This window comes from Salvelinus fontinalis, unplaced genomic scaffold (assembly GCF_029448725.1).
Source record: "Salvelinus fontinalis isolate EN_2023a unplaced genomic scaffold, ASM2944872v1 scaffold_0337, whole genome shotgun sequence".
Lineage (NCBI taxonomy): Eukaryota > Metazoa > Chordata > Actinopteri > Salmoniformes > Salmonidae > Salvelinus > Salvelinus fontinalis.
In genome coordinates, this window is record NW_026600546.1 from 167,782 (window position 1) to 193,333 (window position 25,552).

Below are 25,552 nucleotides of genomic sequence, written 5' to 3' on the forward strand. Positions count from 1 at the left end.
AATTGAAGCTGAAATTGGGATTTTATTTTAGGAATAAGGCCTGTTTTTCCTTTGAAGCCAGAAGGAGGCTAGTATCAGCTACATTTATGCCTTTACTAGACTATGGGGATATTTTATATATGAATGCTTCCGCTCAGTGTTTGAGATCAATTGACACCCTTTACCATGGTACTTTGAGATTTATTTTAAACTGCAAAACCCTTAAGCACCACTGCACTTTGTATACCAGGGTTGGCTGGCCTTCTCTAGTCACTTGTAGGCTCAGTCACTGGTATATTTTGATTTATAAAGCCATTTTGGGTTTACTACCTTTTTATTTGGGCATTTTTATTGTTCAGAAATGTGGTGGGTACTCTTTTCGTTCGCTGGACTTTATCCTGCTAACTGTTCCAAATGTCCGAACTGAATTTGGTAAAAGAGCTTTTATGTACTCTGCACCATCGTCTTGGAACGCCTTACAAAATACTTTTAAACTGGAAGAACTTGTCCCGATTGGTATTTTTAAATCACTGATGAATGATGTCAATGTTTTTAATTTGCTGTTTTTGATTTTTGTTATACTCTTGTGAATTCAATGGTTTCTACTAGATTACTTGTAGTTTTTCATGTTGTTTGTCTGTAATTTTTGTAATGACTTGGTGCTGCCTATCTTGGCCAGGACGCTCTTGAAAAAAAGATTTTAAATCTCAATGAGCCCCTCCAGGTTAAATAAATAAAATAAAGAAAAACCCTTGAATGAGTAGGTGTTCTAATAGCAATAAGGCACCTCTGAGGTTTGTGGTATATGGCCAATATACCACCCCTCCATGGACCGTATTGCTTAAATAACCCATATCTCTATTATAACAGGATATTATCATTGACTATATGAAAGTGCATGTATGAATGAGTCTGAATTACCGTTTTCAATGGCAGGTTCACCTTCTGAAGCCAGATGAGGTACCCAAAGCGTGCTGCGCACCCACCAAGCTCAGTCCCATCTCTGTACTCTTCTACGCTGACAACAACAACGTGATCCTAAAGAAGCATCGCAACATGGTGGTCAAGACCTGTGATGCCTGTGACACCAGTGGTAGCCCATCTATCTATTCTACTTAATTTTAATCAACTTAATTGCCATTGTTCCAAAAAATACAAACAGGGTAAAATAACTTGTAACCAGCAGTTGATAGCAATAATCTGTCAATATGCTGATAAATAGTATGTATCTAATATATTGATTTTGAGTCTGAGAGTGGTATATGAACAACACCCATTGGACCTATAACCATACTTCACTTTTGATTAACTAAACTATTAAAATCTACAGTAATTCAGATAATTACATCACCCCTTCAAAGCTGTAAAGTACTGTATCATAAGTATATTAGTGCTAAAATTCTACCCTTTGATGACTATAATATCTTGTTGAACCATGAATTTGTCATTGTCTCTTTCAGATGTACTAAACATGGTTTGCAAAACATACACGTTTTTTCTTCTTCTTTAAATCATACTTTTAACCAGTACAAGTTAGTAACAATGGAAAATGCCAACAAACAAAACAATGTTTGGCAATTTTTGTATGTACAGAGTAACAAATACACAGTGATGTATGTCCTTGTCAACAGATATCTGGAGGACTGTATACTGCTATATTTGTAATAAACTATACTGAACAAAAAAACGCAACATGTAAAAGGTTGGTCCCATGTTTCATGAGCTGAAATTAAAGATCCCGGAAATGTTCTGTACGCCAAAAAAATTGTGAGCATTTCTCCATTGCCAAGATAATCCATCCACATTGAAAGGTGCACCATATCAAGAAACTGATTAAACAGCATGTTCATTATACAGGTGCACCTTTTGCTGGGGACAAAAGGCCACTAAAATGTGCATATGTCACAACTCAATGCCACAGACTTCTGAAGTTCTGAGGGATTGTGCAATTGGTATGCAGACTACAGGAATGTCCACCAGAGTTGCTGCCAGAGAATTGAATGATCATTTTTCTACCATAAGTCATTTTAGAGAATTTGGCAGTACACCCAACCGACAATTTTCCTGTCCTGCTAGCCATTCAAATTGTAACAATTACTTTTGGGTGTCGGGGAAAATGTATGGAGTAAAAAGTACATTATTTTCCTTAGAAATGTAGTAAAGTAAAAGTTGTCAAAACTATAAATAGTAAAGTACAGATACCCCCAAAAACTACTTAAGTAGTACTTTAAAGTATTTTTACTTAAGTACTTTACACCACTGTATGTGCTTCAATAGAGTCTGACGTTCAGGGTGGTTGGACATATAAGATGGGGTGCTGATGAGCTTCTGTCCCCATTTTAGGTCGTCACACAAATATTCCCCCACCCATGTCCATTGAATCAAAGTAATTACACCTTGCTGTAAGGAAACATAGCAAGAATGAAAGGAATACATTTATCGTTGAATGATTTATAAATCTCGCTTATTAAAACATAATTTCCAGGGGACCTATTGTCCTTAAGGCTTTTAATACAGTCTTATCTCAATTTCAGATAACTCATCACTGAAATCATTTTCTTCTTAGCAATGTTTGCTACATTGTCTAAGAAAATATCCATATTGGAAGTTGGCTGGGCTGATGTATACAGATTCTGATAAAAAAAACTGGGCAACATGCTGAGAGATTTATTTTGGATTTTTATTGGGAGTATTATTAATCATTAATTTACATATGGAAGTCTTTTCGCCTGCCCTTTTTTCTAAATTAAAGAAATATTTTGTATTTCTCTCTCCCTCTTCCATCCATTTTCATATTGATCTTACAAACGCTCCCCGGGCCTTTTCCTCGTAGATACAGTCTAACTGCATTTGCAATGATGATAGCTCCAGTAATTCCTGATTAGTTAGTTCCCTTTTTTTAGTTTAATCCATTATTCCCTTTATGATGTCATATTCTTTCTCTCTCTTGGCACGAGCAATTTCTTTCCCCATTGAAATAGCCAAAAGCCTTAATCAAATTTCATTAGCTCCCAGTAACTAACAAACGTATTCATAACACAGGCACAATTCCTGTATTTATCATTAATTCCTGCTACTTCTTTCTTAAATACTTCCTTCTCTAGTAAAGTCTTGTTCATTTTCCAGTAACCTTTAACTTTTTTTGGTTGACAAACCATGCATATTTATCTTTATTGAGATCCCGTTGTGGTCTGTTAAAATCAATGGTTCAATCGAGACTATCAACCTTGTCAGCCATATCTTCAGATATCAGCCAGAAATCAATACGGGATTGTATATTGTATCTTTGGTACTCCATGTAAACATAATCTTATCTGGGTTCTTATGTCTCCAAATATCTAGAACACCTAACCTTAGACATATATTCCTTATCTCACAAACAGAATTGCTATGCTTAGGAGGCCATCTATCTAGATTATCATGTAATACTGTATTAAAATCTCCACCCCATATTACTTTGACCAATGGAAATTTAGACAATTTTACTTATTTTCCTCTCAATGTCTCTAAATAAAATAGTTACTTGACTTGTTATTGGAAGCATAAGTATTTACAACAATGAATTGAACATGGTTGACATCTAGAAATAGTATAATCCATCTCCCTGTATTATCTGCTTCATGACTCAATATATGAGCCTTAAAGTTGCCTTTTAAAATAGGGACACCTGCTGACCGATTAGTACCAAATGTCCTTCACTCTTGCTTTAATGATCTCGTCAGATTTTTCTATCTATTTTTCTATTTAATAAATTCGAAGACTCCATCTCCGACTATACCGGTCATTCTCGTTAACCTTTGACTCCATTTCAGTGAGTTTATTCTCCTGCTTTGCAACCTGAATGTTCAATGTTGCGTTCTGCTGCTTCAGAGTTTTTACTTCGTCAGCACTGAAATCAATCGATTTCTTCAGGTTAATAACGATATTGATTGTGTTCTTTTACACCAAATTCATGATGTCATCTGCGCTCTCTTTGATTTTAGCCGTGAGGATGAGAACGATGTCCTTCCTGTAGCTGGCTCATTGATGGTTCACTTCTCAGCTTCTTTGGAAGTTGCTCCTTGGTTGGGGTATTCGGGTATGAATCGCATTCACCCCCCTTTTTTACACCGCAAGCATATGAGTGAGTTTCAACAATGCCTCTTTAAACATGGCCTCAATGCCTCTCTTTTTATCTGTCATGTCCTGATTACACGCTACTAGCTATGAAGACGTTGGCAGGCTAATTTAACTTCACACGCTGACACTTTTCGATAGCTAGCTTGTTCGTTGGAAATAGTCAAAAATATATGTCAATGGTTTGATTAATTACAAAATGATTCATTATATGGTTAGATATCATTTTTTGTGAGGAAAAAACAAATAAATTGCAACTGCAGTCTAAAACTATAAACTTTGTGAGAAAACCCCCAAATTGTTCCTCTACTAGAAATGTTACACCCTCTCATGTCGCAATCTTGACCATGTCACTGATTTCATGGAGCTCTCCTGCGCATCATTTACTTCACAAAATCCCGCAAAGGTAAAAGTGCCAGAAATAAACATTGCGAGATTGTACATATGTGCGTGTCAGAGATTTGAAAGCAGACGCTTTCATCCAAAACGATGTACAGTAATCAGTACATACATTTTACGTTTGGGTGGCCCAGGGAAATGTGAGTTTTTCGAGCTTTTCGAAGCAATTTTTGTATATCTTTCTTTGTAATACTGTATGTATTCAATCATTTCGAATTGATCACTTCCCACTGGGCACATACATCAATTCAATGTTTATTCCACGTTGGTTCAACGTAATTTAATTGAAGTTACATGGATATTGTGTCACAGGGAATTTTAAAATCTGCAGTCAATTTAATTATGTTTTCATGTGCCATGATTCTGACATTTCACATATGATCCTCATAGGATTAGGCTACATAATTACAGTGGTGTAGTAAATGTAATCGCAATTCAATACGATGTGCATATACTGTACATATAGCCAATATAGCCATTAAACCCATGTTCAGTGACTGTAATCTGTGACGCAAGTGGCCTAATATGTTTGTGGCGTTCCATGGAATCCACAGTATTGTTTAAAACTAGATTCTGATTGGCTTGCAGGTCATTCTACAATGTAAATTATAAATGAAAACGTGCTTTTATATTAGTGTTACAGATTCACAATACCGAGCGTGTCTCAACCCGTACAGCGCTTTTATCTGCCTAAAGGTATCTTCACGCACGACTGGATAGGCCTTTTGGATACGCTTGTCCAAGGTAAGGATATGCGTCAAGCTATAGCTTTTAAAAAAAAATACTTTTAATGGTTTTAGGTCCGATTTCAAATTACTCCAGTCAAGTGATTAATCAGTCCAATGGCCAATAACATGCATTAGGCATTGCACAAATCAGTGTCTAGGTCAGAATATAAAGTTGCTACTTCCGTCAACTCAAGTTACTCAATTCAAGTGATTAATTGTAAGATTGACTTGTTTTGACTGTCAAAACAAATAACTTTGATGGAATATTCCAAATTATAATGGCAATTATGCATCACAAATTCACAATATTACTTGTATTTCAATGATTTATCCAGGCCCAAGACATAAAGTCTTCTGAAAGCTGTGTAGCAATCATTCCATTGCTGACCCATAGGATGGTAATCACGTACATGATTGGCTTAATCTAGAATTATGGATGCCTTTCATGTGAGTACACACACCACATTTTCTTTTCTTTTTTACATATCTCAGAAGGAAGATACCTCAATATCTGGAAGCACTGTCTCATGTACAATTGTTAATGCTATCTCTGAAATGTCTAACAAAATGTTGACTTGATTGTTTCATCAAGACCTTCTCATCACAAGTTGGAACTAGTGGTCAACATTATGCAGCCATAAATAACATGGACCAATATTTTCATGGAGGTAAGCACTATACTTCTGAAGGGTTTAAAGATTGTATTACATTATCTAAAAGTGAGAAAGTAAACCCAAGGTGTTATTCTTTTCACAGGGAAGGACAATCCCCATTATGCCATGAATGTTTCATTGCTGAACAACCATAGATATGTTTCCTCTAATTTGGCTCCCGTTCCTCCAACAGTGAGCAAGACCTGCCAGCAGAGCTCACTGGAGCAGGGAGACATCCCGTCATCCTTTTGGCGCCTGACAAAGTACACTTTTTTCCTTCTAAATAACCCTATAGTAACATCTTCTGCACAAAGTTACATTCCTAATAAGATTGGTGTTAAATGAGAAAGAATCCTAAAGATGGTCCAATGGGCATGGTCTGAAGCCTCTCGTCATCTCAGTATGTTGAACCGCCTGATTTCTTGCAGGCTTGAGATTCAGATCCTGCTGAATGATGTTAAGCATTTGATTAAACACATGCAGGGGACGCTGAACACCATGCAGGGGCAGTGTATTTAGTTGCAGACTGCCATGTCTAAGGTAGTGTCAGATGAGTCTCAGATACAGAAGAATAAGTCTATGATGGTATGGTGATAATGATTGAGATGGTGATTATAATAATGATGACTAGCGGTACCCCACCCTACGGGCGGTAAATCATTGGATCTGATTATTTCAATTCAATGCAATTCAATCTTTGAGGACTGCAACCATAGAAATACAATTTATTTACACTAATAATAAGCTATTGTCAACTTCTCGTCTATGCTTATCTTGCTCATTGCTCACTGTCAATTGCTGATTGTTACCCTATGTGTGCATCTATTATTGATTTCTCAGAGAAAAATAATTTGGTTGCAAATGTACCTGGGGCCATGTAAATAATTGTTAGGCTACTCATTTTGAATCCACCGGTGGCAACTTGTGTGACCATAAAAGTCTGTGTGCGACAGGGCACAGTAAAATAATTTGGTTACTGACCTGCCCTACATCATAGAAGGCCCTTCAAGTCGGAACTAGGAAATTCTGACATTTCTGACTCGCGAACTCGTTATGGAATGGTGATTTCAAGTTACCCACTTGTGAAGTATCAGAATCAACCAGTAGGAAGCTCTACACTGATAAGTTACATTCATTTTAACTCTGAGGTTCCAAGTTTCCGATGGCATGTGAATGCGTCAATAATTGCCATGGTAATTTTGAATGTTCAGTCAGTGAGCATTATGAGTAATTATCCTACATACTTACATCAAATACTTTATGATAGCATCATCTTCTGTAGTAACAGTGTCATTCCAAACACAATAAATGTGAAAATTAAGAAAGATACAAAATATTGCTAAAGTGAAGAAAATCAGCTCAAAATTGTAGGAGGAAATGCCCCTGCAGCAGGGAGGCTTACGGTATTATAATATATTGTAGATAACATTAATATAATTTGTGTATTTACAGTATCAGTAAACATACAAATTAAAGTCTATGCTAGGGATTGATCTACACTGAGTGAACAAAACATTAAGAACACCTTCCTATTGAGTTGCCCTCCCCCTTGGTGGTGGACCATTGTTGATACTCAACAGCATGGCAATTCTTGACACAAACCGGTGCACCTGGCACCTACTACCATACTCTGTTCAAAGGGATTTAAATCTTTGGTCTTGCCCATTCACCCTCTGAATGACACACATACACAATCCATGTCTCAATTGTCTAAAAATCAATCTTTAACCTGTCTCCTCCCCTTCATCTACACTGAGAAGAAGATTTAACAATTAACATCAATAAGGGATTATAGCTTTCACCTGATTAGTCTATGTCACAGAAAGAGAAGGTGTTCTTAATGTTTAATACACTCAGTGTATGTGTCAATGATGTTATAGATTCCAGTGGTTGATTTTTTAGGGAATGACTATATGCTCTATATTATACCTGCAGATCATCACAGCAGCCGAAGTTGCTGTGCAGAGGGAGGAGATCCTCCAAGCATCAGGCCTCATCCCGTCACAGAGGGAGGGTATCCTCCAAACAGCCAGTGTCCCTGCACAGAGGGAGGGTATTCTCCAAACAGCCAGTGTCCCTGCACAGAGGGAGGGGATCCTCCAAACAGCCAGTGTCCCTGCACAGAGGGAGGGGATTCTCTCAGCAGCTTGCATCACTGCACAGAGGGAGGAGTTCCTCCGAACATCAGGCCTCATCCCTGTACAGAGGGAGGGAATTCTCCAAACAGCCAGTGTCCCTGCACAGAGGGAGGGGATCCTCCAAACAGCCAGTGTCCCTGCACAGAGGGAGGGGATCCTCCAAATAGCTCTAATCATTGCAAAGAAGACGGAGATCCCCCGAGCATCAGGCCTCATCCCTGCACAGAGGGAGGGGATCCTCCGAGCATCAGGCCTCATCCCGTCACAGAGGGAGGGGATTCTTCCAGCATCTTCTATCACTGCGCAGAGGAAGATCCTCAGAGCATCAGGCCTCATCCCTGTACAGAGGGAGGGGGTTCTCCCAGCAGCTAGCATCACTGCGCAGAGGGAGGAGATCCTCCGAGCATCAGGCCTCATCCCTGCACAGAGGGAGGGGATCCTCCAAACAGCCAGTGTCCTTGTACAGAGGGAGGGGGTTCTCTCAGCAGCTAGCGTCACTGCACAGAGGGAGGAGATCCCCCGAACATCAGGCCTTATCCCTGTACAAAGGGTGGGGATCCTCCAAACAGCCAGTGTCCCTGCACAGAGGGAGGGGGTTCTCCCAGCAGCTATAATCATTGCAAAGAAGACGGAGATTCTCCGAGCATCAGGTCTGATCCCTGCACAGAGGGAGGGGATCCTCCGAGCATCAGGCCTCATCCCGTCACAGAGGGAGGGGATTCTCTCAGCAGCTAGCATCATTGCGCAGAGGGAGGAGATCTTCCGAGCATCAGGCCTCATCCATTACAGAGGGATGGGGTTCTTCCAGCATCTTCTATCGCTGCGCAGAAGAAGATCCTCAGAGCATCAGGCCTCATCCCTGCACAAAAGGAATTAATCCTCCTGATGGCCAGTGTCACTACGCACAGGGAGGGGATTGTCCCAAAGGCTAGTGTCTCTGCTGAGAGGAAGGGGATCCTCCAAAACCAGTGTACCTGCACAGAGGGAGGGGGTTCTTCCAGCAGCTAGCATCACTGCGCAGAGGGAGGAGATCCTCCGAGCATCAGGCCTCATCCCTGAAGAGAGGGAGGACATCCTCCTCATGCACATTTGTGGCCTGCTGGAGGTCATTTTGCAGGGCTCTGGCAGTGCACCTCCTTGCACAAAGGCGGAGGTAGCGGTCCTGCTGCTGGGTTGTTGCCCTCCTACGGCCTCCTCCACGTCTCCTGATGTACTGGCGTGTCTCCTGGTAGCGCCTCCATGCTCTGGACACTACGCTGACAGACACAGCAAACCTTTTTGCCACAGCTCGCATTGATGTGCCATCCTGGATGAACTGCACTACCTGAGCCACTTGTGTGGGTTGTAGACTCCGTCTCATGCTACCACTAGAGTGAGAGCACCGCCAGCATTCAAAAGTGACCAAAACATCAGCCAGGAAGCATAGGAACTGAGAAGTGGTCTGTGGTCACCACCTGCAGAATCACTCCTTTTTTGGGGGTGTCTTGCTAATTGCCTATAATTTCCACATTTTGTCAGTTCCATTTGCACAACAGCATGTGAAATTTATTGTCAATCAGTGTTGCTTCCTAAGTGGACAGTTTGATTTCACAGAAGTGTGATTGACTTGGAGTTACATTGTGTTGTTTAAGTGTTCCCTTTATTTTTTTGAGCAGTGTATATTGGAATCGAACGTTCGCAGAGATTGTTTTGACTGGAGTGATGCTTAGGACTTCATAAAAAAATCTGTTCCGTTTTGTTTTACCACTACAGTCTGTTCGTCGGACGAAACTGGAGAAAAATAACTAGTGTCGAAAGTAAACATCCACACCTCGATGGTGTCAACTCTGCTTATGTCTGCATAATGAAAAGGTAGGGGGAAAAAGAAAAAAACATCTGGTCTAGCGATCGATGACAAATTAAATGGTGCCCGTGTAACAGTTTTACTTCTGTGCCGAACCAGTGACCCTTTGCACACATATACAACAGTTACCCATCGCTCCACAAAAGCCGCGGCCCTTGCAGAGTAAGGGGACCAACTACTTCAAGGTCTCAGAGCGAGTGATGTCACCGATTGAAACGCTAACAGTGCACTACCCCCAAACTAGCTAGCCATTTCACATCGGTTACATCCAGCATAACCCCTCATTCAATTACGCCAGTGGCAAACAGTGAAATGTGAGGAGCAGGAACAGCTATAGCCCTCAAACTCACCTCTGGGTCTCAAAGCCAGTTCCACTGCATTTCTTCATTGTTCTCCTGTCATCGGGGACTGATCTAGACCTGGGACACCAGGTGGGTGCAAGTCATTATCAGTTAGAACAGAAAACCAGCAGGCTCGTAGGGCAGGGGAGCGTTTCCCAAACTTGGTGTGCATTTTGGTTTTTGTCCTAACACTACACAGCTGATTCACATTAACAAAGCTTGATGATTAGTTGATTATTTGAATCAGCTTTGTAGGGCTAGGGGAATAAAAAGAAAATGTGCAGCCCTTTGGGGTTCAGGTGACTGAGTGTGGGAAGCCTTTGTCATAGGGTAAAAGTTGAATACCCCTGGGCTGTAGGCTGCACACCTTGGGTCAAATATTAGATTCTGTAGCTGTGTATTTTATCAAAACAATTCTGTTCTACAATGGTTCCTTTCCTTAGCTCAGGGTAAGTAGTAACAGGCCTAGAAGAGTCTTAAACGACGCAAACATTTGAGTTGTGTTCTTCCTCCTTTTAATCAATCATAATAATTTGTCAAATGCCTTACAGGTTGTTTTGCCTGTTGGCAGCTGTGGGCATACAAGCACAACAGAAACCTTCTATAAGTATGCATTTTTCACCCTACAAGTTCAAGCACTAAGCGTTTGACAATATATTTTTCTGGTTTTTAACTAACCTTTCCCATTCCAGATGACCTCAACACTGAATGCCTTGGTAATGTTATTCGTTTGAGTGTCGCTCCTCTTTTTAAAGAGGTTGATGCTGTCTTCAGTGAGTTTGTCTCTTATGATTCTCCTTTCATAATTCTTGGATTGATATTGTTGGTGAACTATTGTGTTCACACCATCTCCATCTCTTCCAGATGACACACAAATCATAAACCTGACGCCTGGCCTTGCTACTCAGTGTGGATTCAGCTTTAAATTTGACCCCATGGGGAATGCCATGTTTTTTGCTTCTCTTCAAAACTGCTTTTCCCAAAACATGGTAACCCTAAGCACTGTAGTGTTTGCTTGTACTTCAAATGGACAGTTTGCCTTTCAGTGTCACTGCATTTGCAACCCATAATGTAGCATTGTCATTTTGTTTAACCTTTGACATGGAGTCATGCTGAGACCAGGCTCTTACAGATGAGCCCTGTATACACAAAGATACCAGTCAATATGTGCATCACCTAGATGAAAAATGTAATCATTGAAAACAAACGCATTCTTCAGTAAAAAGGTCCTCAATAAGCCTGAGTTGCTAATTCATACAATTTTAGAGCATGGAGGTTATTAGAAGTACGGTGTCAGAAACATTTAAGCAGTTTTACCACCCCTGGGTCTGCTATCTCTTACCTCTAAGTTAACGATAACGTAAGGTACAGCAGAAGTTTATGGAGGGCTTTCAGAGGGCCAGCCAACTTTCTGATACAGACTGCAGTGATGTGTACTACTGAGCTCTTCTCCTGTAGTGTGGCTTCAATACAGTGGCAGCTGCATTCATATGGGCAATTTTGCCACAGTCTATAACTTGCATGAAGGTCAACTGAATTATTTATTTTCTGCTATATAATGAAAGGCTTTAATTATTTTTCCTTCCCCCTTCATTTTAGGATGATAAGATGTTCAGCTTGGTCATGCAGTTCAGGCTGCCAGGAAACCACATGAATGAAGACCCTGTGTATAGAGTGGGCAAAACCTGTAGCTACACCCCCTGGACCTCCCGAGAGATTCTGTGCGACCGCAACTACATGGAGGCAAGTGAGCAGAGCATGCCCCAAAGGACATGTTTACAGTCGAGCTTGTTGTATTCCCTGTATAAATGATCTGTCTAGAGCTACAACTGTCCAGTGTTTCATTTCTTCTGCTTCTGTGACACAACGTAGAGGGTCTTGACTCTCTCAATTCAATACTCCTTCATTTAAGGAGGCGAGTGGACAGATTGAGAACTGGCCCTTGATTTCGTATTGTATGGGAGGGAGAAAATGCATAGGGAATAATGGCCTTCTCTAGGTGTCTGTCAGAAGGACTCTTCCAGACATCCAAACCGTCCCTGAACAGCCCACTGGAGGTCCGAAAGCAAGGAGCGGCAACTTCCGGAGAGGAGCTGAGGTAGCCATGTCTCTGTAATTTCACTACAGGATGGCGCTAAACAAAATGTGCATTTGTTGACAATTTGTTTAATTCCTGTTTCCATTTCCTGAGACAGGCTGTTGCTGCAGGATACAAAATGACAGCAGTCGTCTTTAGTCCTAGCAAGAAGGTCATGAGTGTGGATGAGGTCCAAAGAAAGGGCTATGCAATAGCCAACACTCCCACACGGCTGGTGTTAAGAAGCCCTCATAATGCAGAGGAGACATACCTCCAGAATGTAAGCTGACTTTCTCCACTTCCTTCATGAACTGGGTCATGTTCAGTAGAGCAAAATTTTGGAAACGGTGGCCCTACCTGAACTCTGCAACATATTGTTAATACGGTGTGCCCTACTGAACACGAACCTGGTGTGGTTTCCCCCTGAACAGGTAGCTGGGGTTCCGATGCGGGTGCTCTCAGCCTCAACCTTCTTTGAGCAGAAGTGGCTGGTTACTCGAGTAGATTCCACGGCTGTTTGTCCAACACCAGGTTGAGTGTGAAATAATGGACTAACTTGGCAAATTAAGCTCCTATGAAACCAGTTCTTAATTGGCTCCAGACCAGACTTTGATTTGTGTTCAGTTGGTAAAATGTTATGGGATTAACTTTATCCAAATAATGGCACATTTTGTTTTCAGTTGCAAAATGTTCTGTTATGATGTGTACTTGGTTTCTTGTTTCACTGCAGGGGCAGTGGCCTTTACTCCAGAAGTGATCACCTGGTACATGCCCAAGCACATAGACCCACTTTTCTCCTCTGATGCCTTCACCATGTTGGAGGTGTACATGGGAATTGACGCTAAGAGGCTGGACACTGAGGAAATGGCTGCCAGAAACTACTCGGTTTTAGTCACAGAGGCTCATATTATTGTTGAAATTCCGGTGGGGGCGGTTGGCGGCTATTTCAAGGTCAGTGTTGGATGAGTAAAATGTTCCTCTTTAATTTCTAAATCTTATTTGAAGAGCCCTTTGTACTGCAGCAGTTGACAGTGCTTTGCAGTAACCCTTTGCCATTTCTCATGGGTAAACTCCTAGAAATGTTGTCTTGTGTAAAATGTTTGTAATTTAGCAATTGTCTGCTTAATCAGGCTAATATACAATGGATTGGTGTGTGTATATACAGCCTGACACATTGGATTGCAAAATTGTGTGAATGTTGCATAAAATGACATTTAACATTGTCCTTCAGCCGCTTGAAATTTGAGACCAAATATCCACACTAAAGTATTGTTTACCTGACTTTAGGGAGCCGGTAGCTTTGCCACTCAACTGAATGCAAGCAACGTTCGGTTACACTCGGCTACTGTTTACATATTGTGCAAGTGTTTACTTTGCGTGTCGGTTGCTCTGAAAATACACACCGCCGGAAATGCAAGTTGACAACCATATGCCTACCAGCTCTCTAAAGTCGGGTAAACAGATATTGTCTTAAATTACAAGCGGCCGAAGGACAAACCACACAGATAACCGGTAGAGTAACATTCTGGCTTGTAAGGAACATTTAGCTGTTTTTGCACTCCACTTGTGTATTACAGCCTGACTGCATCACTCGTCTCCCTTTACAGAGCCATATTCAGGATGACCAGTACTTTGTCACTTACACCATTGAGCCCATGCTTGAGTTGCTGTGGATCGAGGAGGTCGCACACGAGGACACACGCTACAAAGTCCTCTTCCCTATCACAACACCTCCGATGGCCAGGCCTCCACAAGTTTGCGACTGTGAGTCTGGTTTAGTTAAATAGTGCCTATGGTAATTTGGGATGCCTGGGTGGTTCATTAGGCACAAAACAGAAGAAAATGTACTGAAACGGGGAGGCAATAACAAATGTCCATTTTCGACTTCAATTGTAGCGCATTTCAAAATGTTTCCCTTTGTTTGCCAATGAACAGACACGCCCTTAGACACAGTTCCTGAGCAGGCAGTGTTTGTGCTTGAGTTGGGGACCTTCAACCTTGATGTGGAGCTGCTGAACGTCACCTTTCCCACCATGGTGCTAACTGCTGCAGAGTGCAACGCCAGAGGCTTCAATGTTCAGGAGCAGAGATCCCTGGACAACACCTTGAAGTGCTTCAGGATGGAGGTGCCCTTCTCAGACCCGGTGGTCTTTAAGGAGGTGTGTTTCTGTTAAATGCAAAGCCACACGCAGTGATTTGTACATGCCCTAATAAGTGGCCACCAACAAAATATAAATAATGGCGCAAGTGTACTTTGTATCCCTCATTTACTCAAGTGTTTCCATTATTTTGGCAGTTGTATGCAGTCACTTGCCAATAGTGCTTGATTTAGAGGAATGAGGGCAACATTACTTTAAGTACATAGTTTGTTTTAATAGTCCCCATATGTACTTAGTTGTCACTTGATATTGAATAGAGTTCTGTTACAACAATAATGCTATCAATTGACCAATGCTTTTAACTTCACTACAGAGAAGGGTGGAACAAGGTGTCACAACCTTCACTCTTCAGCTGATCTACGGCCTGGTCGTCTTTCCAGAGTACGCTCCTTTCTCTCACTCTGTCGTTGTGGACGCTGTACTGCTGGACATTGGTATGTCTCTGGACTACGCCAAACTACTGTTGAATGGCTTCCTCTCGTTAATGATTGCAGTGAAAGCCCAACTAGCCATACTGTAGGTTTTTCCTATGCGGTCTCTCTACAAAGAAAATGTAAAGCTTTAGAGTATTTGGACCCAGTGTCCTGTTCGTGGTTTGCCAGGATCGTGTTTATTCTGAAAATAAGGTTTTTTCCTTGGACAAGTTCAAGTAGTACCTTCCTGTTTTTTTTTGTGCTTAATGAACACAACCCTGTTTGTCCTTGTAGTGCCACCCTCAGTCACTGGCAACTGTGATCAGGAGAACTTTCACATCACTGTGGACTACAGGAACCAAGATCCCTTTTTCGTGGTCTTGGTTGGCAAGCGGCTGCTTAACCATGAGCTTGCGCAACAGTATTTGACAGAGGGCGACGCAGACTTCACCATCACGTTGCCCTTCTCTTCGCCGGACGCAGTGTTTGAGGTACGATGCTCTCCCAAAACATGTTAACCTAAATTGCAGCAGCTAGCCTCGCTTTCCTTACCCTGTATACATGCATACAATATTGGACTAATGAACTCTCCCATTGGTTCCCAGTCGGTTCACCCGTCCTCTGTCAGGAGCAGACTGGATTTGGCTCTGTTGAATCCTTACAACAACATGACCATCAAATACTTTTCCCTGGCTTGCAGCTTCCTCAAAAAGCTGACTGGTTGGTTCTCAAACAATTACTTCTGATAAATAGTCGTTTGACATGATTACTGTAGTAACCTGTATATTATTTTACCAATAGATGGCAGTATTGACTTAAGACGGGGGTTTGCTTCCCGCTATCCGTAGCTATTTCCTATGTCTGCCTATTTAACTATGATTAAGAAAGCTTCAGGTAGTTTAAGCCAGGTGCATAAGATAATGTTAAAATTAAATACTAAACCTTACGTAAGTCTCATGAGTCGTAATTATAAGGAAGCCATTAAGGATACTACCGTTACCAAACCTGGGTTCCTTGCAAATACTGTGAGTCTAATAGTAGTGCCAGATGGGCATGGTTTGCACTTTTGGTGCTATTCCATTGGTTCTACTGTGCTCAATGAAGTGTAACAAATACAGAACCTGTCTTTTGCTCCCCCACCCCCAAGAGTGTTTCTCTAACGAACGATGACTGCGCTGGCGGTCAAGGTGGAGTCTGCTCCCAGTCTGAACCCCGGTCAGCTGACCCTGAGCGACCCCGCCTGTGGTCCCACCTACAACGACGATCGCTTCGCCTACTTCCACTTCACTGTCAACTCCTGTGGCACCACCAGGAAGGTAAAATGACTATTACCCTGAGGTGATGGGTACTGTGTATTTACGGACTGTTTGCTTCTGCAGGCTGTAATAAGTCAATTCCCCTCTACTACATAGTTTATCAACAATGTCATGCTGTATGAGAATGAAATCTCCTTGCCAGATGAACTTGAGGTGAAGCTGAATGGCACGACGTCTTCAGAGGAGGAATATCAGTAAGTGCATTACGCATCACAATTGTAGCAATTAGGTTTTTTAAATTCTTCACTAATTGCTCAATACTTTGTATACAGGGAAAATGTGCCTCTACTACCAGTGTCCACTCCACTGCTTGAAGTTTACCCTACATCCCTCTTTTTAGGTTAAAGGTTTCCTGCTACTATGTGGTCAACATCACTCGCACATTGGTCTTCTTCACCAGGCCGCGTGACAACGAGCCTTTTGCTGAGACTGGGACTGGTCGACTAATGGTCAGAATGAGACTCGCTCAGGGTAAGCGTGCACAAATTCAGAATTTCAACTTGGCCTCTAAATTCTAATCACTCCTGATGATCTGGAATATAGAATCTTGGAAGGTGTCCTTTACAAAACCATTCCCAAAAATGTAAGCCTTATGATATATTACTCTTGCGTTCTGAGATCTACAGGTGTGGCTATGGAGTAACGGTGAGGAGCTGATTTGGAAATTTGTCAGAAACCTCTGGTGCGGGGGGGGGTTCATCGGGGCACAACAGGATATGATAAACGTGTTTTTCTTAATGGACAAGTTGAGATGGTACCTTGCTGTTTAGTGCCCACCGGTTGTCTCATTCTGTGTTCCAGACGCCTCGTATAACACGTTCCACCAGGAGGAGGACTATCCAGTGGTGAGGTACCTGAGACAGCCTCTGCACTTTGAGGTGGAGCTGACCAGGTCCTCTGACCCAAAGATAGCGCTGGTGCTTGACCACTGCTGGGCCACCCCCAATGAGGACCGTGACTCCCGACCCCGGTGGAATCTCATCATTAATGGGTAACTTGTTGTTTTTGGGCCTAAACAAGTGTTATTCCACAGGTGTGGTTCCTGAGTAATTAGCAACCTATCATGCTTGGCAGGCCATTTACTTTGGCTACCGTGGCTATGCCCCCATCCATAGGTCATGACTGGTCACAATGGTTTGAGCTTAAAAACGATGTGAGCAGTATGCGGTCTGTCACCAGATCTCCACCCAAATGAACACTTATGGGAGATTCTGGCGCGTAGCATCACACGTAGCATCTCGGGTACTCCGAGATCCCAGGTGTCTTAAACACCATACGTCAGTTGAGTCTGACAGACTCTTACGTGATAACCTGACTGCATTGTATGGCGTTTGCTCATATTCGGTACCACCTTCAAAAGTGTTTTACACACGTGTCCATTACAATCTAGGCAAGAATCAGAATGCATGAATTGCTCTGGCGCATTGCTTGAAATTCTTAATTAAAATGAAGTACTTATTTTGAAAATATGATACCGACTGTCTATTCGGCAACTTTGGTTAAACCACGGTCAATTGATCAATATTCAGGTCGCCTGTAGTCTGACCATTCTGGATCATTTAGAATTTGAAGAACCATTTAGAGGGACGTCTCACCACATGAGAATGCATTCATGTCAATGTAATTGAATATACATGTTGGACATCCGTCATTTACCTAGCTATAAAAGTTTTTGCAGTAGACAAAGTAATATTGTTGATGAGAAATGCTATGGCATTGCTAGTATGACCCTCCCTTGACAAATTAAATGAATTTTTTTTCAAATAGGCAGCCCAATTTCTGTTTTTAAATAAATAAAAAATGTACTTAATCAGATTTTCAGGTCTGATGGGCCGAAAGATCAGAAATTAAAACCAACAAACTACTGTCGTGACCTTGAATTATCTGAGGACTGTTTAATTGTTACCCGACTCTAAATGAATCGTGTTAGGATTTGGGGTGCCGAGGAAACGGTTTTAAACGGAACGACTTGATTAGTGTAGTGTTAGCTAGCTACATAGTTGTCTTTGCTATCTTTGTATCTAAGATAATTGTGTAGTTTTGAGTAATTATCGGTTAGCTAGCCAGCTATTTTCGTCCGCCGCGCTGCCGTTCTCCTACCTAGTCAACACTGCTAGCTAACACTGCTAGCTAGCCAACTTCTACCGAATAGCAGCACTGTAGAAACTTACATTACAACGGAACAACTTGATTAGCGTAGTGTTAGCTAGCTACATAGTTGTCTTTGCTGTCCTTGTATCCAAGATAATTGTGTAATTTAGAGAAATTGTCGAGGTTACCTAGCCAGCTACACTTTCAACAACGCAGCCACTTCTAGCCAGCCTACTTCACCAGCCAGCAGTACTATATCATTTTAGTCAATAAGATCTTTTTTTTTTTTTTTTTTTTTTTTTTTGCAATGTAAGCTTAACTTTCTGAACATTCGAGACGTGTAGTCCACTTGTCATTCTAATCTCCTTTGCATTAGCGTAGCCTCTTCTGTAGCCTGTCAACTATGTGTCTGTCTATCCCTGTTCTCTCCTCTCTGCACAGACCATACAAACGCTTCACACCGCGTGGCCGCGGCCACCTTAACCTGGTGGTCCCAGCCCGCACAACCCACGTGGAGTTCCAGGTCTCCGGTAGCCTCTGGAACTGCCGATCTGCGGCCAACAAGGCAGAGCTCATCTCAGCCTATGCTTCCCTCCAGTCCCTCGACTTCTTGGCACTGACGGAAACATGGCTCACCACATAACACTGCTACTCCTACTGCTCTCTCTTCGTCTGCCCACGTGTTCTCGCACACCCCGAGAGCTTCTGGTCAGCGGGGTGGTGGCACCGGGATCCTCATCTCTCCCAAGTGGTCATTCTCTCTTTCTCCCCTTACCCATCTGTCTATCGCCTCCTTTGAATTTCATGCTGTCACAGTTACCAGCCCTTTCAAGCTTAACATCCTTATCATTTATCGCCCTCCAGGTTCCCTCGGAGAGTTCATCAATGAGCTTGATGCCTTGATAAGCTCCTTTCCTGAGGACGGCTCACCTCTCTCAGTTCTGGGTGACTTTAACCTCCCCACGTCCACCTTTGACTCATTCCTCTCTGCCTCCTTTCCACTCCTCTCCTCTTTTGACCTCACCCTCTCACCTCCCCCCCCCCCTACTCACAAGGCAGGCAATACGCTTGACCTCATCTTTACTAGATGCTGTTCTTCCACTAACCTCATTGCAACTCCCCTCCAAGTCTCCGACCACTACCTTGTATCCTTTTCCCTCTCGCTCTCATCCAACACTTCCCACACTGCCCCTACTCGGATGGTATCGCGCCGTCCCAACCTTCGCTCTCTCTCCCCCGCTACTCTCTCCTCTTCCATCCTATCATCTCTTCCCTCTGCTCAAACCTTCTCCAACCTATCTCCTGATTCTGCCTCCTCAACCCTCCTCTCCTCTCTTTCTGCATCCTTTGACTCTCTATGTCCCCTATCCTCCAGGCCGGCTCGGTCCTCCCCTCCCGCTCCGTGGCTCGACGACTCATTGCGAGCTCACAGAACAGGGCTCCGGGCAGCCGAGCGGAAGTGGAGGAAAACTCGCCTCCCTGCGGACCTGGCATCCTTTCACTCCCTCCTCTCTACATTTTCCTCTTCTGTCTCTGCTGCTAAAGCCACTTTCTACCACTCTAAATTCCAAGCCTCTGCCTCTAACCCTAGGAAGCTCTTTGCCACCTTCTCCTCCCTCCTGAATCCTCCTCCCCCTCCTCCTCCCTCTCTGCAAACGACTTCGTCAACCATTTCGAAAAGAAGGTCGACGACATCCGATCCTCGTTTGCTAAGTCAAACGACACCGCTGGTTCTGCTCACACTGCCCTACCCTGTGCTTTGACCTCTTTCTCCCCTCTCTCTCCAGATGAAATCTCGCGTCTTGTGACGGCCGGCCGCCCAACAACCTGCCCGCTTGACCCTATCCCCTCATCTCTTCTCCAGACCATTTCCGGAGACCTTCTCCCTTACCTCACCTCGCTCATCAACTCATCCTTGACCGCTGGCTACGTCCCTTCCGTCTTCAAGAGAGCGAGAGTTGCACCCCTTCTGAAAACCTACACTCGATCCCTCCGATGTCAACAACTACAGACCAGTATCCCTTTCTTTTCTCTCCAACTCTTGAACGTGCCGTCCTTGGCCAGCTCTCCTGCTATCTCTCTCAGAATGACCTTCTTGATCCAAATCAGTCAGGTTTCAAGACTAGTCACTCAACTGAGACTGCTCTTCTCTGTATCACGGAGGCGCTCCGCACTGCTAAAGCTAACTCTCTCTCCTCTGCTCTCATCCTTCTAGACCTATCGGCTGCCTTCGATACTGTGAACCATCAGATCCTCCTCTCCACCCTCTCCGAGTTGGGCATCTCCGGCGCGGCCCACGCTTGGATTGCGTCCTACCTGACAGGTCGCTCCTACCAGGTGGCGTGGCGAGAATCTGTCTCCTCACCACGCGCGCTCACCACTGGTGTCCCCCAGGGCTCTGTTCTAGGCCCTCTCCTATTCTCGCTATACACCAAGTCACTTGGCTCTGTCATAACCTCACATGGTCTCTCCTATCATTGCTATGCAGACGACACACAATTAATCTTCTCCTTTCCCCCTTCTGATGACCAGGTGGCGAATCGCATCTCTGCATGTCTGGCAGACATATCAGTGTGGATGACGGATCACCACCTCAAGCTGAACCTCGGCAAGACGGAGCTGCTCTTCCTCCCGGGGAAGGACTGCCCGTTCCATGATCTCGCCATCACGGTTGACAACTCCATTGTGTCCTCCTCCCAGAGTGCTAAGAACCTTGGCGTGATCCTGGACAACACCCTGTCGTTCTCAACTAACATCAAGGCGGTGGCCCGTTCCTGTAGGTTCATGCTCTACAACATCCGCAGAGTACGACTCTGCCTCACACAGGAAGCGGCGCAGGTCCTAATCCAGGCACTTGTCATCTCCCGTCTGGATTACTGCAACTCGCTGTTGGCTGGGCTCCCTGCCTGTGCCATTAAACCCCTACAACTCATCCAGAACGCCGCAGCCCGTCTGGTGTTCAACCATCCCAAGTTCTCTCACGTCACCCCGCTCCTCCGCTCTCTCCACTGGCTTCCAGTTGAAGCTCGCATCCGCTACAAGACCATGGTGCTTGCCTACGGAGCTGTGAGGGGAACGGCATCTCAGTACCTTCAGGCTCTGATCAGGCCCTACACCCAAACAAGGGCACTGCGTTCATCCACCTCTGGCCTGCTCGCCTCCCTACCACTGAGGAAGTACAGTTCCCGCTCAGCCCAGTCAAAACTGTTCGCTGCTCTGGCACCCCAATGGTGGAACAAACTCCCTCACGACGCCAGGGCAGCGGAGTCAATCACCACCTTCCGGAGACACCTGAAACCCCACCTCTTCAAGGAATACCTAGGATAGGATAAAGCAATCCTTCTGACCCCCCCCCCCCCCCCTTAAAAGATTTAGATGCACTATTGTAAAGTGGCTGTTCCACTGGATGTCATAAGGTGAATGCACCAATTTGTAAGTCGCTCTGGATAAGAGCGTCTGCTAAATGACTTAAATGTAAATGTAAAGATACCGTCTCCCGACTTAAACTCGAGACGGTAGAAATCTATTACATTGCTAAAGTCAACTTATTAACCATTACATCGTATCCTCCTCGCAGCTGCAAGAACCCCAGCCTTATGATTCAGTACTACACAAATTGGTTTAATTTATTTACTAGCTAAACACACAGGTCCCTAGCGGACTGACACAATATGACGGCTTGTTACGATGTCTCCCCCACCCATGGTTCCATAAGGGACACTTATCGTTGTTACATTTTTGCATGAATGTATTTATGTGGGATGCCGCCGTGGTTGGGTCTTCTCTCTGATTGGCTCCCTGAGGTCACAATGTCAATAGTTGTCCGTGGCTCCAATGACTAGTCTTGAACGGAACTTCAGGATGGATTTTCCTTTCACTCATTCTGGAAGATGGGCTAATCAACCCTGTCGCTGATTCCTCAGTGGGTGATGAGAGTAGGATGGTTTGGATATAGTAGCAGAATGGTCCCACTGAAGTTAGCTTTTCTAGGTACTTGGCTCAAACAGCTAATCGGCTGTACCAGTGACTGTCTTCCTGAGGGGTGTTTATTCTCCCTCATGTTGGTATTCAGGTTTCGGACCACTTTGGACATGAGCTGCAGCTCGCCGTCCTTAGGAAGGTGCGTTTTGGAAAGTTCCAACCATTTCAAATGTGTAGCTAGCAACTCACGGTTTTCTGGTCTAATGTTAATTTCAGTTACCAATCCTTTTATGCACTCTGGCCGCCGGGGACAGTTCTGTCAGTCTGACCCGCTCTCTGATGTCACTTGTGGCATGGCTACTTACTATGCACATTTTCTAGGAGTTTCACTAATATGTTCAAAAGTGAATACTGGAACAATATTTCTAACATAAGACTGGTCAGAGATAGAAAAAGAATGTAACGTTGATTTTTAAAAAGGAAATACTGGAACTAGAAAAGTGCTCACACTACAGGTAGGAAGTCTCGAGCCTTTACATTGTATATGAAATATGTTGGGTGTTTTTCAAGACCGAGGTGAATTTAGGAGGGGTAAGAGTTTGTGGGAAAAGCCTGTTAACAAAGACATTCCTTTAGTTCATACTGGAGGGGGAGAAGGAACCCACTTCTCCTGTCAATTTACAATGGGTTGAATTGTTCTGATCCTCACAGGACAGTCATGACACCACCGTAAGACTTCGTACACAAGGCGGTTGGGGCTTAGTGTTATTGTTCCTAACTTAGTCCCTCTCTCTACACTGGCAGTTGTGAGAACCCGGAGGATCCGTACCGTGTAGTCTTCCACCCGGTGGTAGCTGACGCCAGGGTCCACTTCCCCCCTCACGTCAAACGCTTTGAGGTCTATATGTTTTCCTTTGTCGAGGATGCGGTTGAGCCGAGTGGCCAGGTAACAAATTTCACCCAACAATCTTTAGGTTAATTTTGTGAGTGGCAATCATCCCTTTATTTAAATTTATCTGACACCATCAAATCTTTGATTCCTAGGTCTTTGTCCATTGTGATGTGGTCATCTGTGACGCCAGTAGTCCCTCTGGCGGCCCCTGTAGTGGACAATGTGTGAATCAGGACAACTTGAAAAGAGGTAGGTCTTGTTTTATGCTTTTCAGACCCTGTCAGACCATGACTGAACTAATAGGTTCTCTCTCTCTCAACAGGTCAACGACATGTCAAAGACCTCTTTGAGGAGCCTCATTTCTATGTTTCTTCTGGATACATTCTTAGGGTGTAATGTCTTGTTCTAACATGTCAAAGTGTTCTATATAACAATTACGTTTGCTTTACTTGCGTGGCAACAATCCTAACCGTTGGAGCTAGTATCTGATTTGCGTATAACACCAAGGCGCATGTACTTTCGTGGATGTAGTAGGCTTGTCATCTGACGTGTATCAATCAACCCTTTTGTAAGCATGGAACTCTGAACCATCCACACCAATTTCCCGTCTAGGACGAACAATGGGTGTCAAAACAAAAGCTTTCCAATGTCCAGTAGGAAGAACTGACTCAATGTTATAGCAGATGGTGGTTTGTGAGGCCAGCAGGGCTGTGGTTGGCTGCAGGCCCCAGGGAGCACAGCAGTGTTGGGAATTTTCAACTTAAATTACAACTTTACTTGATACCTCTCACTAGCTTGGTTTCCATCCAAATATGGACCTTTCTTTAATGATATGCATGTATATCTAAAATGTGGAGAGCTTGACTTTCTCACTACTTGTTTTTTTGTAAGAAGTGTTGACAAGCTGAATGTACCGAGCGGTCTGTTTATAAAACTACTAGCGCACAGCTCGGACACCCATACATACCCCACAAGACATGCCACCAGAGGTCTCTTAACAATCACCAAGTCCGGACTACGGAAGGTACAGAGTCATGAATACGTTGCAATCTATTCCGCATCAGGATCAGATTTAAAGAAACCCCTTACGGAACAGCGGGGACTGAAGAGATGCAGCAGTTCCTCAAAATTGCGAGCTTGCACCGCGAGATTGCTCCAGACCACAAGGGGGAGTTGGCGCACTGGAGGATGAATTAGTTGGGTAACATGGATAAATAGGATGTTTCATTTACATAATATGCTTATGTGAGTTGTCATTAGAATGTGTCCCTTTGGACTATACTGTTGACAGTTGCACGTTTCCCTTCTCAGCTAGGGCTCAGTCACTTGGGGCCCAGAGAGGGGAGATGTCAGAATGGAACATTGTCTTCATATGTGAAGGGATGGCGTGATTAAGGGGAAACCAATTATCTCTTGTCTCAACAATGTCTGTGCGCAAGTCACTACCCTCAGTGAGCTTGTCCAGGAGTGGGGAGAAGAGGAGGTTTACTTGGTGGCATCAAATGTATTTATATAGCTCTTCTTACATTAGCTGATATCTTAGTGCTGTATAGAAACCCAGCCTAAAACCCCAGTAGGCAAGCAATGCAGGTGTAGAAGCACGGTGGCTAGGAAAAACTCCCTAGAAAGGCCAAAACCTAGAGAGGAACCAGGCTGAGGGGTGGCCAGTCCTCTTCTGGCTGTGCTGGGTGGAGATTATAAAAGAACATGGCCAAGATGTTCATAAATGATCAGCATGGTCAAATAATAATAATCACAGTTATCGAGGGTGCAGCAAGTCATCACCTCAAGAGTAAATGTCAGTTGGCTTTTCATAGCCGATCATTAAGAGTATCTCTACCGCTCCTGCAGTCTGAGTTGAAAACGGCAGGTCTGGGACGGGTAGCACATCCGTTGAACAGGTCAGGGTTCCATAGCTGCAGGCAGAATAGTTGAAACTGGAGCAGCAGCACGGCCAGGTGGACTGGGGACAGCAAGGTAATACTGAGGCATGGTACTAGGGCTCAGGTCCTCAGAGAGAGAAAGAGAATTAGAGAGAGCATACTTAAATTCACACAGGACACCGGCTAAGACAGGAGAAGTACTCCAGATATAACAAACTGACCCTAGCCCCCCGACACATAAACTACTGCAGCATAAATACTGGAGGCTGAGACAGGAGGGGTCAGGAGACACTGTGGCCCCATCCGATGATACCCCCGGACAGGGCCAAACAGGAAGGATATAACCCCACCCACTTTGCCAAAGCGCAGCCCCCACACCACTAGAGGGATATCTTCAACCACCAACTTACCATCCTGAGACAAGGCCGAGTATAGCCCACAAATATCTCCGCCACGGCACAACCCAAGGGGGGGGGGGCGCCAACCCAGACAGGAAGATCACGTCAGTGACTTACCCCTCCTAGGGACGGCATGAAAGAGCACCAGTAAGCCAGTGACTCAGCCCCTGTAATAGGGTTAGAGGCAGAGAATCCCAGTGGAGAG

General features: G+C 43.9%; 1 protein-coding gene across 1 annotated transcript; it reads left to right on the forward strand.

Moving 5' to 3' along the window:
• Window positions 1-10,121: 10,121 nt before the first annotated feature.
• LOC129845685 (uncharacterized) lies at window positions 10,122-23,761 on the forward strand. The gene is made up of 21 exons (XM_055913563.1): window positions 10,122-10,646; window positions 10,749-10,804; window positions 10,890-10,970; window positions 11,062-11,186; window positions 11,797-11,940; window positions 12,197-12,295; window positions 12,393-12,554; window positions 12,706-12,805; window positions 13,005-13,225; window positions 13,882-14,038; window positions 14,210-14,433; window positions 14,747-14,867; window positions 15,141-15,337; window positions 15,452-15,581; window positions 16,008-16,162; window positions 16,259-16,356; window positions 16,503-16,633; window positions 16,964-17,153; window positions 22,979-23,120; window positions 23,219-23,315; window positions 23,389-23,761. The coding sequence occupies exons 1-21, from the start codon at window positions 10,624-10,626 to the stop codon at window positions 23,460-23,462; spliced, it is 2,727 nt and encodes a 908-aa protein (XP_055769538.1). The 5' UTR covers window positions 10,122-10,623; the 3' UTR covers window positions 23,463-23,761.
• The last annotated feature ends 1,791 nt before the right edge of the window (window positions 23,762-25,552 follow it).